We start from the raw sequence: 15,531 nt of genomic DNA, 5'->3' as shown, positions 1-15,531 counted from the left end.
TTCGATCCGATACCAAGTAATAGCTTGGCTAGTATCGCGATATCGATCCGATCCGATATCCAGAGTGCTATGTTAATTCTGTCATCTGATCACGATGAAACACAATCACGTGAGCCCTTACAGGGAATAATTAAAAACATTAAAACGACAGCAAAATCATTGATCGCGATATCGATCCGATCCGATATCCAGAGTGTTATGTTAATTCTGTCATCTGATCACGATGAAACACAATCACGTGAGCCCTTACAGGGAATAATTAAAAACATTAAAACGACAGCAAAATCATTGTTCAACCTATTGGCATTTTTAACATTTTCATTATTTTAAATAAAACGTATTAACGTTCTGACTTATCTCCATGACAACAGCATGACACTTTCTTTATCAGGTGAACAGCTTATGTCACTTGATATCCATGACTCGCCCTCATCTACATGTATGTCTTATATACCCATCTGTATTTCCTTCCCTTTGTTTAAAACCAATTATAGATTAGACACACTTTGCCTATTTCTATAATTCTCTGGAAACAGAACGTTCGTAGCGAAATAGTCCGTGAATAAAAATGATACATTTCGCTCCGAAATGCTGCCTGTGTTTGGAGGCGGAGCCGCCAGGCGGCCGAGCACGTGTCGAAGAAGTTTAGTTGAAGATTGTGGATCATGGGGCGGATCGGCGGAAAGAAAAGTAGTTCCTATGCGGTGCATCACAAATAATATACAAATTAATGTAGAAGGAGCAGAAAACATTCGGATATGACTGCAGAGAAAATATGAATAAATAAACAAAAAATATCGATATTTTAACTTGAGAATCGATATGTAAAAATTGGCCGTCAAAATCGAAATATCGATTTTTTTTTGGTATCGAGCCGCCCATCACTAATCCTCACATCTGATTGGCTGCGATGCCATTGCTGACCAATCAAAACAAAGTTCTGCCTTTAGCAGAGCTCAGGCTGAGCACTGAGGTAAGCAGCGAAAGGAAAAAAACTGGGAGCCGGCTCTTCACTACAAAGCATCGGCTCTCAGATCCGCATCTTTTGCTCATGACACATCACTATTGTGGACCTTGCACTGGACTGTACCACCCTGTCACGTAACCAAATACAGTTTCACTTTCATTCACACTGTGACGCAGAATATTTTCTTGGTCCAAACCTCCTTCTTTGTGACAGTAATTATGTGACTCGCGACATTAACGGAGATTTTTCACTAATTAACATTGTCGTGGTTAGTTTAGTTACAGTAGGAATCTGTTGCTGGATTGTTTAAGCTTACGGATTCCTACCTTTAAACAGACGGACAATCCGCTGTCTTGGGTGGGGCCAGAGACCGCAATCTGCCGTGCTCGTTAAAAACGCTTTTACTTAAAAATGAATGTTTGAATATATTTTGAGTCTGGACTTGGAACAATTGGAGGATTTTTAATGTTCGTCAGCTTCTGTGACTTCACGTGGTAAAAACTTCCTGGATCATACGAGTTGGGCCTATTTCCTTCTTTGTTTTTGTGGCCTTAGGCCAGATTTTAGTTTAAAGGTGAGAAATATTCACATATTTAAAACAGTAATAGTGTCCAGCAATTTAAAAAGCTTGATTTATTATTACAAAACCTAATCTATATTCAAAGTATTATTCATCTCGTGTGCTTACAGGTACTATTACAAAGTCTTATAGTGTGAAGTTGTGTACAGGTGTTTGCATTTTGTCTTTTCTGTCTTACACTGCTTTGAGTTGACTACTTGTGGACTGAAGTAAAACTGAATGCAGGACTTAGCTGGAGATGAGTGTTATTATCATTATTTCTTCCTGATGGAAATAGCTTCTGCAACCCCAACATGTCCCCGTAGGACTAAAGTATCTATATAGCATTTATATATAGAGATGTAAGCATCTAATCTATCTGAAGACATCATTACCATCAAACTAAGACATAACATTACACTAATAATAATCTTTCAAAAGAAACTAAAGTGCTTTAACTTTATCTTTGTTAGAGCTCAATAAATAGGTCTTCTTGATAGATCTTTAACTGTCCATGTCTCTTCTCCATGTCACAGCTCAGCACCAACAATCGCTCCACCATTATTATTCACTCTGACCCCTGTGTTGTGTTCACGACCAGAGAAGCTGCACATCCCATAGTCTGATTCCAGACTTTTCCGGTCTTCTAAGAGCGACTGGTCAACTGGATGAAAACCCTCTGCTGGAAAGAGGTAACCATTCATTAACATAATATTTAAGAAGTTATTTATTGAGAGAAGTTCTATGACATGTCTGGTGTCCTCCTCTCTATCAGGATGGATGAGAGACAAGACTCTGTTGGACCTGAACCTGGCTGCAGATTCTCTAAGAATAATGGTTTACCTGATGTTGTTGCAAACAGGTGAGCTGTTACTCGCATTGTAATGTTGCTGACTTCTGTTTCATTAAGGGAGGCAGATTTTAATGCACCTTAAAACTTGAAGTTTTCAAAATGGGATTAAATGCACTTTAAAGGGCAGTTGTGCTGCTTCAAAATGTTTCAGTTACTTTGTTAAAACTTACTAGTTGTTGAAATATTTTTACTGTTTGACAGGATATTTTCTTTTTATGAATGTATTTGGCACCTTTAACAGTATAATCGTGTAATATTTTATATTTTGTGTAGTAGAGACCAGTAACCAGGGTGCAGACAGAGAGGTATGACATGAAACAAAGGTTCCCTGGGTAAATCGTGGAGAATATCAGGATTCCAGCACGTGTGAAAGAGGCTAAAGTGAACACATGTGGCTTTACATGTTCCTCTCTGATACCATTTGTCTTCTGTGTCCAAAAGGTCTGCAGGACCTGAACCTGAAGCCAGCTGTGTGTGTTGCCAGACTCCCCAGTCAAAAGATGATTTCACTAATTTTAAAGCACAGCAACCACGTGCTGCAAGCAGGTGAGCTGTAAAAAACAATGATCTTATTACAGGTGATATGTGAACAAAGCACATTTGTGCACAGCAGGGTGAAGTTTGCATTTCTCCTTCATGGCTGAGTTATGTAACCTGGGCTTCTTTCTTCTTAGTGGTTAAAGTTTTCTCCTTATCCAAGTAGCTTCTCCAGTCTGAGGGAAGTTGGTCAGGGCACCCAGTTATATCCTTCAGGGTGGTGCTTTGTTTCTCACCAGCACATGTGTGAAAGAGGCTAAAGTGAACATATGTGGCTTTACGTGTTCCTCTCCCATACCATTTGTCTTCTGTGTCCAAAAGGTCTGCAGGACCTGAACCTGAAGCCAGCTGTGTGTCTTATCAGACTACCCAGTCAAAAGATGGTTGGATTAATTTTAAAGGACAGCAACCACGTGCTGCAAAGAGGTGAGCTGTAAAAAACAATGATCTAATTACAGGTGGTATGTGAACAAAGCACATATGTGCACAGCAGGGTGAGGTTTGCCTTTCTCCTTCATGGCTGAGTTGTCACCTGGGCTTCTTTCTTCTTAGTGGTTAAAGTTTTGCTCCTTATCCAAGTAGCTTCTTCAGTCTGAGGGAAGTTGGTCAGGGGACCCAGTTATATCCTTCAGGGTGGTGCTTTGTTTCTCACCTGGCCTGAATAGTCAAACTAGGTGGAAAGGGGGTTTGGACTAGGGGGCTCACAGGATACAAAGTCTGGCTAAACTCTAAAGTGTCTCAGTCGGACATTTGCATTCTCACATAAACTGCCTCTGGGTAAAACGTGGAGAATATCAGGATTCCAGCACATGTGTGAAAGAGGCTAAAGTGAACATATGTGGCTTTACGTGTTCCTCTCTCATACCATTTGTCTTCTGTGTCCAAAAGGTCTGCAGGACCTGAACCTGAAGCCAGCTGTGTGTCTTATCAGACTACCCAGTCAAAAGATGGTTGGATTAATTTTAAAGGACAGCAACCACGTGCTGCAAAGAGGTGAGCTGTAAAAAGCAATGATCTAATTACAGGTGATATGTGAACGAAGCACATATGTACTATATACTTGTTTTTTGAATGTCGTTATTGTGAAGCACTTTGTGATGTTTTGCTCTTAGAACAAAGTTGATTCTTTTGCCTAACTTACTTTCATTTCTTTTAATTTACTTAGTACAATGCAAATTATTTTCTGTCCTTCAGGAAAAAACTGAAGGAGCCAGAAACTAGTGGAACATCCAGGAACCAGGACCTGTTAGAGAAAAGTTCTACATCCTTAACAGATGAATCTTGCAGTGTTTTTCATGAGTAAGGGTTTAAAACTCATTAGATAAACATCCTAATATCTTTGTATCTGATTCTTTGTAATGAGGTCTCCAGTTTGTAAAACTTCTTCTCTCTCAGCAGCATTTACACTGGGAGCAACAAGCTCTCGCTTACTGGTTTGCACTGTTTGAATGGAACATCATAGCAGCTAATGTTTAAATAAGTCTGAATATTGGCAAAATGATAATAGCTTTTCTAAACATTCCACTGTAGTTATGGGTTTGAATTCAAACTATTCAATACATATCTTGATACATGGGCCACAATTCTATACAAAAACGATTCAGCTGCATTTGTAATGATGACTGTCATGATTTCCTCACAGAGTTGAGCAGGAGAGTTCAGAAGTTCCCATTGGTCAGTCTGCCAAACAGCATCGAACAAACCTGGACTCCTTATTTAAGGTCTGTACATGTACAGCTCGTACTTTTCCATCTCTTCTGTTCACAGTAATGTCCATTCTGCACTTTTTAGATCAGTGGATTGTCAGTCTGTCCAACATGGACCTGATGTTTATAGTATTCATATAGTTTTCTGTTCCAGCTGCTGGAGCAGAACATTATCACTTTTGTGAAGAAGGAGCTGAAGAAGATCCAGAACATTCTGAGAATAGATGACCAAGAATACTCAGATACTCAGAGGGACAGTGAGGATGTGTTGGATGGTGAAGATGGAGAGCAGAAGAGCAGCAGCGAGTCATTTCTGAAGATCATACTAAACTTCCTTAGGAGAATGAAGCAGCAGGAGCTGGCTGACTGTCTGCAGAGAGGTAAGAGGATTTACATAAACATTTACCATGATGGAGAATCTGGATACTTGCTGATGTGTCAAAGAAATGATTTACACAGATTAAGATGAAGTTCAGAGGCAGGAACTAACCTCAAACTCTTCCCTTTCTGTCCATGTTTGTGCTGTGTTGGGCAGGAACACATTAGCACTAACATGATTACTGTCATAATAAAACTTCATCCTCCTTCTTTCCACTGCTGCTGCTGGAGTTAAATATACACACAGATAAAATAGATGTCAAAAGAAACAAATGGAAAACTAACAAAGATTTACTGTACAAATAAAATACACCTGGTTAAATACTGGCCCGAGTAAGAGTCAGTAAGAAAATGAGTGAATGAAGAGAGAGAGTGGTACTGGTGAGAACAAAGCAGCAAATCAGAAAAATAAAACGTTTTCTGAATGTGCAGCAAGTTATGTTGTAAACCACAAATAAATATGGATTTTGTATGAATGGAACCAGAAGCACGTTCCTCCTGTCTGCTCCTCTGTGACCTCTTTACTTTGTAGGCGTGTGTGTGTGTGTGTGTGTGTGTGGTCAGACATGTGCACAGACCTGGAACTAGATGCTGAGATTAAGGCTTTTCTGTCACGGACCTTTCGGAGCTGGTGCTCTCTGTGGAGCCAGATCAGCTGCCTGGGTCACCTGAGGTTTAGGCTTCCTAGGGATTCTGAAGCTGGAAAGTGGTTGCGCCATAGCCTGTGTGAATGCTTGGTGCTGAGTGGCAATGAGATATTTTCTCGGCAGATAATTTCTTGGTCATCCCGTTTCTTCTCTTTGCATCTCCTCTGCGTTGATGTGACAGCAGCCCCAAAAATGCCCTTAGGTGAAATGGAGAAGATCCTGGTTTTCTTTGGTCAACAGGGTAGGGAGATTTAACCATCTAGCTCATTCCAGAAAGCTGTCATCTCCTCTTCTAGCTTGGCCTGGTATGACATCACGAGAGAGGAAGTCTCGTCTGAAAACGCATTGGGCCAAGTATCAATCCTTGGGGAACACCATACTCAGAGGGGGAGGGGGATGACATTTTATTGTCAATGGAGACACAAGATTTCCTATGACACAAATATGAAGCAAACCAGTTTAATGATATACCCACCCAGTGCATCAGTCCCACAGAATATTATCCCATCACTCCTGAGGAAGGAGGATCTGCCCCAGAAGAGATTAAAATTGTCAATGTAAATAAAATCTTGAGACCTACAATTAGACTGGAGCCAAGTGTGGAGGCTGAGGATTTTGCAGAAACGCCCTATTCTGATATTTAATATGGGAATAGGGCCTGAAATAATGACAGACTTACCACAGGTACTGAGAAAGGTGAACATGTCATTAAAATCCCTTTTATGTCAGCTCAGATTGTTGACAGGAAGTGTCACGTGACCTCAAAGGGACAATCACTTAAATGATTGAGGATGGGAGAGTGTGTAATTCAGGGAGATTATGAAAAATGACCGGGACTCTGGCTTTTGGGTAACAATGAGTAGCTACATTGAAAAATCTAATGTTCTTGACAATGGAGTCTCCCACTATTAAAGTGGTTGGAGAGAGAAGAGGCTGAGGAGAGTGGCCACCGAGGCCACGCCTACCTCCTGAATTGTCGCATGTGCTGTGTCGCCCCGTTTTTATAGGTGGAGGGCTTGTCCCTCTTTGAAACTGACATGTAGTGTAGCAGTATGGAGTTATCAGTATGATACTGATACCATAGTATGAATACTGATAACAGGCCTTGCACTGGAGCATCACAATAATGATGCAAACATACTCATTTAATATATTTAATTTATCCTCGTTATAGGGCACCAGATCAGTTATAAGAGATAATCACTGTTCAAACAGGGTCAATGAAGATTTCCAAGACCAGCAGGCCAAGCATTGCAGGACACTGTCAGAGTCAACAAAACTTGAACAAAAACGAGCATAAATCCCACATAGATAGAAGATACATAGCATATACAGTCGTAGCCAAAAATATCGGCACCCTTGCAATTCTTTCAGAAAAATATTCCAGTTGCAAATGTTCTGACTACATTGTCCATGGTTTTAGTTTCGGCAGCTTTGTTGCACTACGTCAGCTCTCACATGTCACCTTTACAGTTTAATTACTAACATAATTTAATTTGATTTTATTCATGAACTACTGCAGGAATTTGTCAGCATTCATTCAAGTCGAACCTGAAGAAGAAGTTCCAGTGTGTGTTTGAAGGCATCGCTAAAGCAGGAAACCCAACCCTTCTGAATCAGATCTACACAGAGCTCTACATCACAGAGGGAGGGACTGGAAAGGTCAATGATGAACATGAGGTCAGACAGATTGAAACAGCATCCAGGAAACCAGTCAGACCAGAAACAACCATCAGACAAGAAGACATCTTTAAAGCCTCACCTGGAAGAGATGAACCAATCAGAACAGTGATGACAAAGGGAGTGGCTGGCATTGGGAAAACAATCCTAACACAGAAATTGACTCTGGACTGGGCTGAAGACAAAGCCAACCAGGACATACAGTTCATATTTCCCTTCACTTTCAGAGAGCTGAATGTGCTGAAAGAGAAAAAGTTCAGCTTGGTGGAACTTGTTCATCTCTTCTTTCCTGAAACCAAAGAAATCAGCAGGTTTGAAGATTTTCAGGTTGTGTTCATCTTTGACGGTCTGGATGAGTGTCGACTTTCTCTGGACTTCCACAACAATGAGATCCTGACTGATGTTACAGAGTCCACCACAGTGGATGTGCTGCTGACAAACCTCATCAGGGGGAACCTGCTTCCCTCTGCTCGCCTCTGGATAACCACACGACCTGCAGCAGCCAATCAGATCCCTCCTGAGTGTGTTGACATGGTGACAGAGGTCAGAGGGTTCACTGACCCACAGAAGGAGGAGTACTTCAGGAAGAGATTCAGAGATGAGGAGCAGGCCAACAGAATCATCTCCCACATCAAGACATCACGAAGCCTCCACATCATGTGCCACATCCCAGTCTTCTGCTGGATCACTGCTACAGTTCTGGAGGATGTGTTGAAAACAGGAGAGGGAGGAGAGCTGCCCAAGACCCTGACTGAGATGTACATCCACTTCCTGGTGGTTCACACCAAAATGAAGAACATCAAGTATGATGGAGGAGCTGAGACAGATCCACACTGGAGTTCAGAAAACAGGGAGATGATTGAGTCTCTGGGAAAACTGGCTCTTGAGCAGCTGCCAAAAGGAAACCTGATCTTCTATGAATCAGACCTGACAGAGTGTGGCATCGATATCAGAGCAGCCTCAGTGTACTCAGGAGTGTTCACACAGATCTTTAAAGAGGAGAGAGGACTGTACCAGGACAAGGTGTTCTGCTTCATCCATCTGAGTGTTCACGAGTTTCTGGCTGCTCTTCATGTCCATCTGACTTTCCTCAGCTGTGGATTCAATGTGCTGACAGAAGAACAATTTGCTGAACATGAATCTGTAGTAATAAACTACTACAGGAGTGCTGTGGACATGGCCTTGTTGAGTCCAAATGGACACCTGGACTTATTCCTCCGCTTCCTCCTGGGTCTTTCACTTCAGACCAATCAGAAACATCTGCAAGGCCTGATGACACAGACAGGAAGTAACTCAGAGACTAATAAGAAAATTGCAGAGTACATCAAGAAGAAGATTGAAGTGAATCCCTCTGCAGAGCAAAGCATCATCTTGTTCCACTGTCTGAATGAACTGAATGATCGTTCTGTAGTTGAGGAGATCCAACGTTCCTTGAGAACAGGAAGTCTCTCCACAGATAAGCTGTCTCCTGCTCAGTGGTCAGCTCTGGTCTTCATCTTACTGTCATCAGAAGATCTGGATGTGTTTAATTTGAAGAAATACTCTGCTTCAGAAGTGGCTCTTCTGAGGCTACTGCCAGTGCTTAAAGCCTCCAACAAAGCTGTGTAAGTATGTAGATAGTTCAGTGTGTTTGTCATTGTATGAAGACCTTGCTAGTAACATAAATGGAACAACTTTTTACTTCTCTCCAGACTGAGTAGCTGTAACCTCTCAGTGAAAAGCTGTGAAGCTCTGTCCTCGGTTCTCAGCTCCCAGTCCTCTAGTCTGAGAGAACTGGACCTGAGTAACAACAAACTTCAGGATTCAGGTGTGGACCTGCTGTCTGTTGGACTGAAGAGTCCCCACTGTACTCTGGAAACTCTCAGGTTGTGTCTCAAGTTAATCATTTCTTACATATTAAGCTCTGAATGTTCAGGCTCCATCATATATAGAAGATCTCATAGCACCATATCATCCCAGTAGACCACTTTGCTCTCAGAATGCAGGCCTACTTGTGGTTCCCAGAATTTCCAAAAGTAGAATTGGAGGTAGAGCCTTTAGCTATCAAGCTCCTCTCTTGTGGAACCAGCTCCCAGTTCAGATTCGGGAAGCAGACACCCTCTCTACTTTTAAGTCCAGGCTTAAAACCGTCCTCTTTAATAAAGCTTATAGTTAGTTATAGTTATGCTGCTATAGGCTTAGACTGCTGGGGGACCCACCCCCTGATGCACTGAACTCCTTTCACTCTCTCCTCTCACCACTGTATGTCATTAACTCTGTGTCTTCTCTCCCGTAGTTGTCTTTGTCCTTCTCTGTCTCCCTCTCTCTGTCCCTTTCTGCAGGTGTCCCCGGCTTTGAAGCCATGTGTCTGCCAGTGTGCAGCTACTGGTCAAACCAACCTGCCAGATGTGTTGTTGCTCTTTTCTTTTCTCTCTCCACTTTCCACTCACCCCAACCAATCAAGGCAGATGGCTGCTCACCCTGAGCCTGGTTCTGCTGCAGGTTTCTTCCGTTAAAGGGAGTTTTTCCTCCACTGTTGCTTAGAGCTTGCTCCAGGGGGAATTGTTGGGTTTTCTCTATACATCTTTATAGTCTTGACTTTATTCTGTAAAGTGCCCTGAGGTGACTTTGTTGTGAATTGGCGCTATATAAATAAAGTTGAATTGAAAATAACTATAATATGCAACATTTACAAATATTACTAATAAAATCAAGGAAATTCACATCTAGTTACTGTCTTATGTAAATTTCAACATTTATATTTCGATTTAAATGACAAGAATCAACACTGTCATTATATTTAAAAAGAACAGTGAGTATTTCAGCCAATCTGAGGTTTATGTTTATGAAATGTCCATCAGGTGACTCTCATGGCTTCCCTTTTTTTTTCTTTTTTTTTTTTTTTTTGGATGTACAGCTTCAGTGTATTTACATCTTTCCTGGATCCTAATTTAATTTAATGAGCCAGTCTCCTGGATACACTGACCCCTCACTGTAATCAAGCAAAGTTTCTTTAGTGAGAACAATGTGTGAATCAACAACACAGAACATTGTCCGGAGTTAATGTATGAAAGAAGCTGTTTAAAAAGCACACGTCAAACAAAACTAACAAAAAGATGATGCTCAAAATGGGTTATTTACTTTTGATTATTGTCATCAATATATTTCTGTAAAATTCCATTCAAATTGAACTCAAATATTCTTGTTTTTAATATTGTCTTTCAGACTGAGTAGCTGTAACCTCTCAGAGAGAAGCTGCAAAGCTCTGTCCTCAGTTCTCAGCTCCCAGTCCTCTAGTCTGAGAGAACTGGACCTGAATGACAACGAGCTGGAGGATTCAGGTGTGGACCTGCTGTCTGTTGGACTGGAGACTTCATTATGCAAACTGGAAACACTCAGGTCAGGATACATCAACATTTTCAACGGATTTTATTCTACATTAGTGGATGAAAAGTGAATGATTTTACTTTTTTTTTGATTGATTGATTGATATGATTTTTACTGACATAAATAAATTATTACATTTACACATGATGTTTAATGGATATCCATGTACAGTTACCTGGATCAAAATGGAGCCAAACAGCATCAAATATTCCAAGTGTTCACAGATGGTTCCTGTGTGTTGTTTTGTGTGTCTACAGACTGTCAGGCTGTCTGATCACAAAGAAAGGATGTGACTCTTTGCATTTTGCTCTGAGCTTTAACCCCTTATATTTGAGAGAGCTGGACCTGAGCTACAATCATCCAGGAGATTCAGGAAAAAAACAGCTGTCTGTTTTACTAGAGGATACAAACTGCAGACTGGAGACTCTCAGGTATGGAGAGATAAAAGGAGACTAGCTGGAAATATTTTACAATCACAGATCTCTGTTCAATTTTACTGTAATTATAACTTAACTATGTATTATAGCTTTCTGCTATACTCTGTTCCAATACATTCTGTGAACTGAGCAGAAAAGAAAAAAAAAATATTACTATGTTGTTTTATTTCTTGGTGACAAAAACCAAAGTGTGGCTGATATGTAGCCAGAGTGGACGGGGTTTAGGACTTGTTCCACTTCTTTTCAGCAGCAGAGTGCAGTGCTGCTCATGGATCAAATGAGTGGTTAGGAGGCAAGCAACACTATAGAAACAGAAAATAAAAGAACTTCTCCATGTTGTAAACCAGCAAATTTCAAACAGCACGTTGTTGTTCTGTGTGTCTCCTGTTTTAAATTCTTTTTAGAGAAGTGATATCACCTCCCTGCTCTGTTATCAGTACAAGATAAGGAGTCAAATTCCTTTTTATACAAGCCTCAGTTATTACAGAACAATAGATCAGTGTGTGTCTGAGAGCCATGTAATGTCCATGTGTGCATGCTGACAGAGAATGTGCTGCTCTGACCCCCCCTCTCTTTCAGGGTGGAGCCTAGTGGACAACGATGGCTGAGACCAGGTGTGAGGAAGTGTAAGTGTGTTTTTAAGGAGATTGATGGAAACAAAGCAGCAACATTCAACCACAACTGTCACATCACTCATTCACATCATCAAAGTGTCAGATGGATTAATAACTGCAGCTGTTTGTGTTTTGTTCTCTCCATCAGATTTCTGTCAACTCAAAATCGACACAAACACAGTGAACAGGAAACTACAACTGTCTGACAACAACAGGAAGGTGACATATCTGAAGGAGCTTCAATCATATCCTGATCATCCAGACAGATTTGACCAGTTTGTGCAGCTGCTGTTTAGTGATGGTCTGACTGGTCGCTGTTACTGGGAGGTGGAGTGGAAGGGGGTGGTTGATATAGCAGTGAGTTACAGAGGAATCAGAAGGACAGGAGACATTAAAGACTGTGTTTTTGGATACAATGATCAATCCTGGAGTTTAAGTTGCTGTAATGGTGGTTACTCTGTCTGGCACAACAACAGAAAAATATGCATCTCCTCGTCCCCAGTCTCTCACAGAGTAGGAGTGTTTGTGGACTGTCCTGCTGGCTCTCTGTCCTTCTACAGAGTCTTCTGTGATGCACTGATCCACCTCCACACCTTCAACACCACATTCACTGAACCTCTTTATCCTGGGTTTAAGTTGTGGTCATTTGGTTCCTCAGTGTCTCTGTGTAGCAGAAAGACTCCTGTCAGTAAGGATGTGCAATGTTCGATACCTGCCAACTGGTACGAATTTTAGGTAGCAGGTGTGTATTTTGGTAGCAAAGTACACTGGTACTATTTGTTACTGTGAAGTACTGAAAAAGAGGTGATGTGTTGTGAGCAGGGCGCAGATTTTGGCTGTTCCTGTCCTCTCATTTGTCCTCTGTGTTTCCCCACACATACAAAATATACCTAGGAAGGCTGTCCAAGTACAGTTGTCCACCTGTTTTCCTTCTTTCTGACTACATCAGCAACAACTACCTCGTGGATTATTTCCCCACAGACTAAAGCACCTTTAAACTAATTATTTGCTGCTTAAAATGTCAAACAGCTGCTCAGATAAATGATCAGTACGGTTAATGTCTGATTTAAATTGATGACAGATGCAGGTGCTCCTTGCCAGTAGGCAAGGCAGGCAATGGCTTGGGACCCCATGGCCAGTCAGGGGCTGCTAAAATAGGTGCAACCATTAGAGACTGTGATGGCCACAACCTGAGTTTGTTTGGTAATGTTTTCACTTAACTTTTACCTTAAGTTTAGTTTCTTGTGTTATGACCCGAGTCATTATGTGTGTTATTGTTATGTTGTCTTTTTCTCCTCCTCCTGTGTTTTTGTGAGCCACAGGTGGTCGGCACGGATTGGTCCATTCAAACTCATTGTCGCCACCTGATTGGACAGGATGGAGCGTCCTTCTCCATTTATAACACATGACAGCAGCCCTAGCTGGTCCACCTCTTTCACTCCCAACCAACCCAGCATTCTGTACACGACTCTCAACTGGACTTACAGGGAGCTCCGCACTTTTTTTTGAGAGTTGGGATTTCTGTAAAAGTTGTAAATTTAACTCATTGTACATATTGAGCACCAGGTAGCCACAGCAGGAGTGAGAAGCCCTTTTTGTTACTACCTTTTCTCCTGTTTTGGGTGAGGAGTTCAGGTTAGAGACCCTGTCATTTGTTTTGTATTTATTTGGTTGTTTAGGTCAGACAGGGATGGTGTTAGAGTTTTTGTTTGTTGTTTTGGGCATTGCTCACGTCCGAAGTGAATAAAATAGCTACCGTTTACAACAATTGGTCTGGTTTTGATTGGGAATGAAAGCAGTGGTGGCACATATCGTGTTATGTCTAGATTCCCCAAGACCAGGGGCATAACATTTGCTATTAAGTGTTAGTTGTATTAATTTAATTTCTATTTTTCTTGAGTTACCATTCTGGTCTGGGGGTGTTGGCCATCCAAATAAGACATTGGATTGAGGCCCTTACTTTAAATACTTTGTACTGGGCCTGGACTTTACTAAGTAGCCCGTTTGACACAGGAGGGGAAATATGGGGAACATGTTTCTTTAGATGTTATAGGATATTAAACTTTATTTGGTTTACTCTCATGTGAGAAGACAGCTGAGAAAACTCCCCAGTAGCAAGCTGCTTGCCCAGATGGCGTCAGCCCATGGATTCTGAAAGCTTGTGCTGCTCAGCCCTGTAAAGTGTTTCACCATGTCTTCAGCATGAGCCTGAGTCTCCTTTGGGTTCCAGAGCTTTGGGTGACGTCCTCCATTATGCCAGTGCTGAAGACACCACGTCCAAGGGTTGTCACAGACTACTGATCAGTGGCACCAGAGTCCTGCCACCTTCAGAAGGTTTCTGATGACTCTGCCATATTTGGATGTATCAGTAAGCGTGACAAGTCTGAATACAGGGCTGTGGTGGGTAACTTTGTGTGTAGGAAAACTAAGTATGATTAAATGTTACTTTTTATGTTTTAACTAGTTATAATAGTTGATGTTTAAAATGTTGTTCAAACTTTGTGTCATATACATGTTTTATCTTGAGGTGTTTGTAGAACTGCTCCAAGGTCAGTTGTTGTTTAACAGCAGACCATCCCACACTGTAGTGACCCAGAGTCCCTCCATGCTCACAGGTGCTTCTTTACTGATTACACTTGAGGTGAAGACCAGGGGTTGTGTGGCATGTTTTTATGTTCAGGGATGACTCACAGTTTTGCTATTTTATTATTTTACACCAAAAACATGATTATACTGAACAATGACCAGTTGAAACAATATATCTACAAGCTCCTATAAATGTTAAAACATGGAAAATGTGTAAAAACTAAATTAAAAGCTTTGTGAAACACCACTGGCTTCTTTGCATTTTCTATTAAAAATGACACAGGTCACAAACATGTCATTGATGTGAGATTCTGCAGTTGTAGCCTTCTGAAATTAACATTTCTATTTTAAAACCGTGTGACTCTAGAACAATCTTATCACTGATCAGTTTCTATTTCATACTTTATTATCCACAAAATGTATCGTACAATTTATGTGCATTTTGTTACAGATTCACAAGAAATGGTTTTGCCAGTTTAATTTCTCCGAACTATTTACATTGTTTGCAAATACAATGTGTTAAAGACAAGTAAGAAAAAGAGAGTCTGTAAACAAAACTGAGTTAAGTGAGAGTAGAGAAATAAAGTTGTGCTGAATTTAATTTATTGCTCCCAGTTAATGAAAATGAAACTATGGATCAATAAAAAGCTTTGCAGTTATTGTCACTTAATCCTGACAATGTTTGGAACATTTTCAATTGAAATCTGAATTAAAAATAGATCGGAACCTGATCTGTTTGGAACCTTTGGCTGTTTGTTTCACACTGTTCTGCTGATTCACAAAGGTGATGAATGTCTGGCAAATCTGAAATCTTTTAAATAAAAGTGTACAGATGTTTTCAGGAAAGAAACATTTAATAATTCTGGTGAGAAAGTAATGGAAACAGATGTTTTGATAAAGTAACACATTTTGACAAGAAATAAATTATACAATTATTTAAAATTACTATTTTGTGAGACACGAAAAAAAACAACCGATTACATTTACTAATTTAATTTGAGTTCAGTAGTAGTTTATAGATCAGAGGGAGGAAGTGCAGCTTCTGTTAGTGTCAGCATTTCTGTTTCCTTTAATTCTCACACTGTCATTAGTCTCTCTGTCCGTCCTCTGTGGCTCATCCCCTGGTCTCATCTGTCCCTGAAACACAAAACAAGTCTTCATTCATAGAAAACATTTCCAAACAACAGCTGAGGCCCAAAGT

At 40.8% G+C, this 15,531-nt stretch overlaps 2 protein-coding genes across 10 annotated transcripts in view; one reads left to right on the top strand and one right to left on the bottom strand.

Moving 5' to 3' along the window:
• LOC137124439 (protocadherin Fat 4) overlaps nucleotides 1–15,531 on the bottom strand; it is a 44,336-nt gene that overhangs the window by 3,996 nt on the left and 24,809 nt on the right. For 2 of the 4 annotated variants that reach the window (XM_067499434.1, XM_067499437.1), the window contains one exon: nucleotides 14,715–15,467. The exons of the other annotated variants lie outside the window; for them this stretch is intronic. In XM_067499434.1, the coding sequence (XP_067355535.1) occupies nucleotides 15,351–15,467 (117 nt within the window). In that variant the 3' untranslated portion in view covers nucleotides 14,715–15,350. Of the gene's footprint in view, nucleotides 1–14,714; nucleotides 15,468–15,531 lie in introns of those variants that run through there. 4 annotated transcript variants of the gene reach the window in all.
• LOC137124445 (NLR family CARD domain-containing protein 3-like) lies at nucleotides 973–14,577 on the top strand. Of its 6 annotated transcripts, none has more exons than XM_067499470.1 (15): nucleotides 975–1,541; nucleotides 2,128–2,218; nucleotides 2,302–2,388; nucleotides 2,821–2,925; nucleotides 3,238–3,342; nucleotides 3,805–3,909; nucleotides 4,111–4,215; nucleotides 4,559–4,637; nucleotides 4,777–5,002; nucleotides 7,170–8,931; nucleotides 9,019–9,192; nucleotides 10,532–10,705; nucleotides 10,951–11,124; nucleotides 11,710–11,756; nucleotides 11,893–14,577. In XM_067499470.1, exons 3-15 carry the CDS (start codon nucleotides 2,303–2,305, stop codon nucleotides 12,477–12,479), a joined length of 3,729 nt encoding a protein of 1,242 aa, XP_067355571.1. In that variant the 5' UTR covers nucleotides 975–1,541; nucleotides 2,128–2,218; nucleotide 2,302; the 3' UTR covers nucleotides 12,480–14,577. The 6 variants fall into 6 exon arrangements, with proteins under 6 accessions (XP_067355573.1, XP_067355572.1, XP_067355575.1 ...); XM_067499469.1 differs by having other exon boundaries at nucleotides 2,063–2,218; XM_067499472.1 differs by lacking the exon at nucleotides 4,111–4,215 and having other exon boundaries at nucleotides 973–1,541; nucleotides 4,764–5,002.

Source organism: Channa argus, chromosome 3 (assembly GCF_033026475.1).
Source record: "Channa argus isolate prfri chromosome 3, Channa argus male v1.0, whole genome shotgun sequence".
NCBI lineage: Eukaryota > Metazoa > Chordata > Actinopteri > Anabantiformes > Channidae > Channa > Channa argus.
Note: the sequence above shows the minus strand (reverse complement) of the source record. Positions and strands in the feature narration are given on the sequence as shown.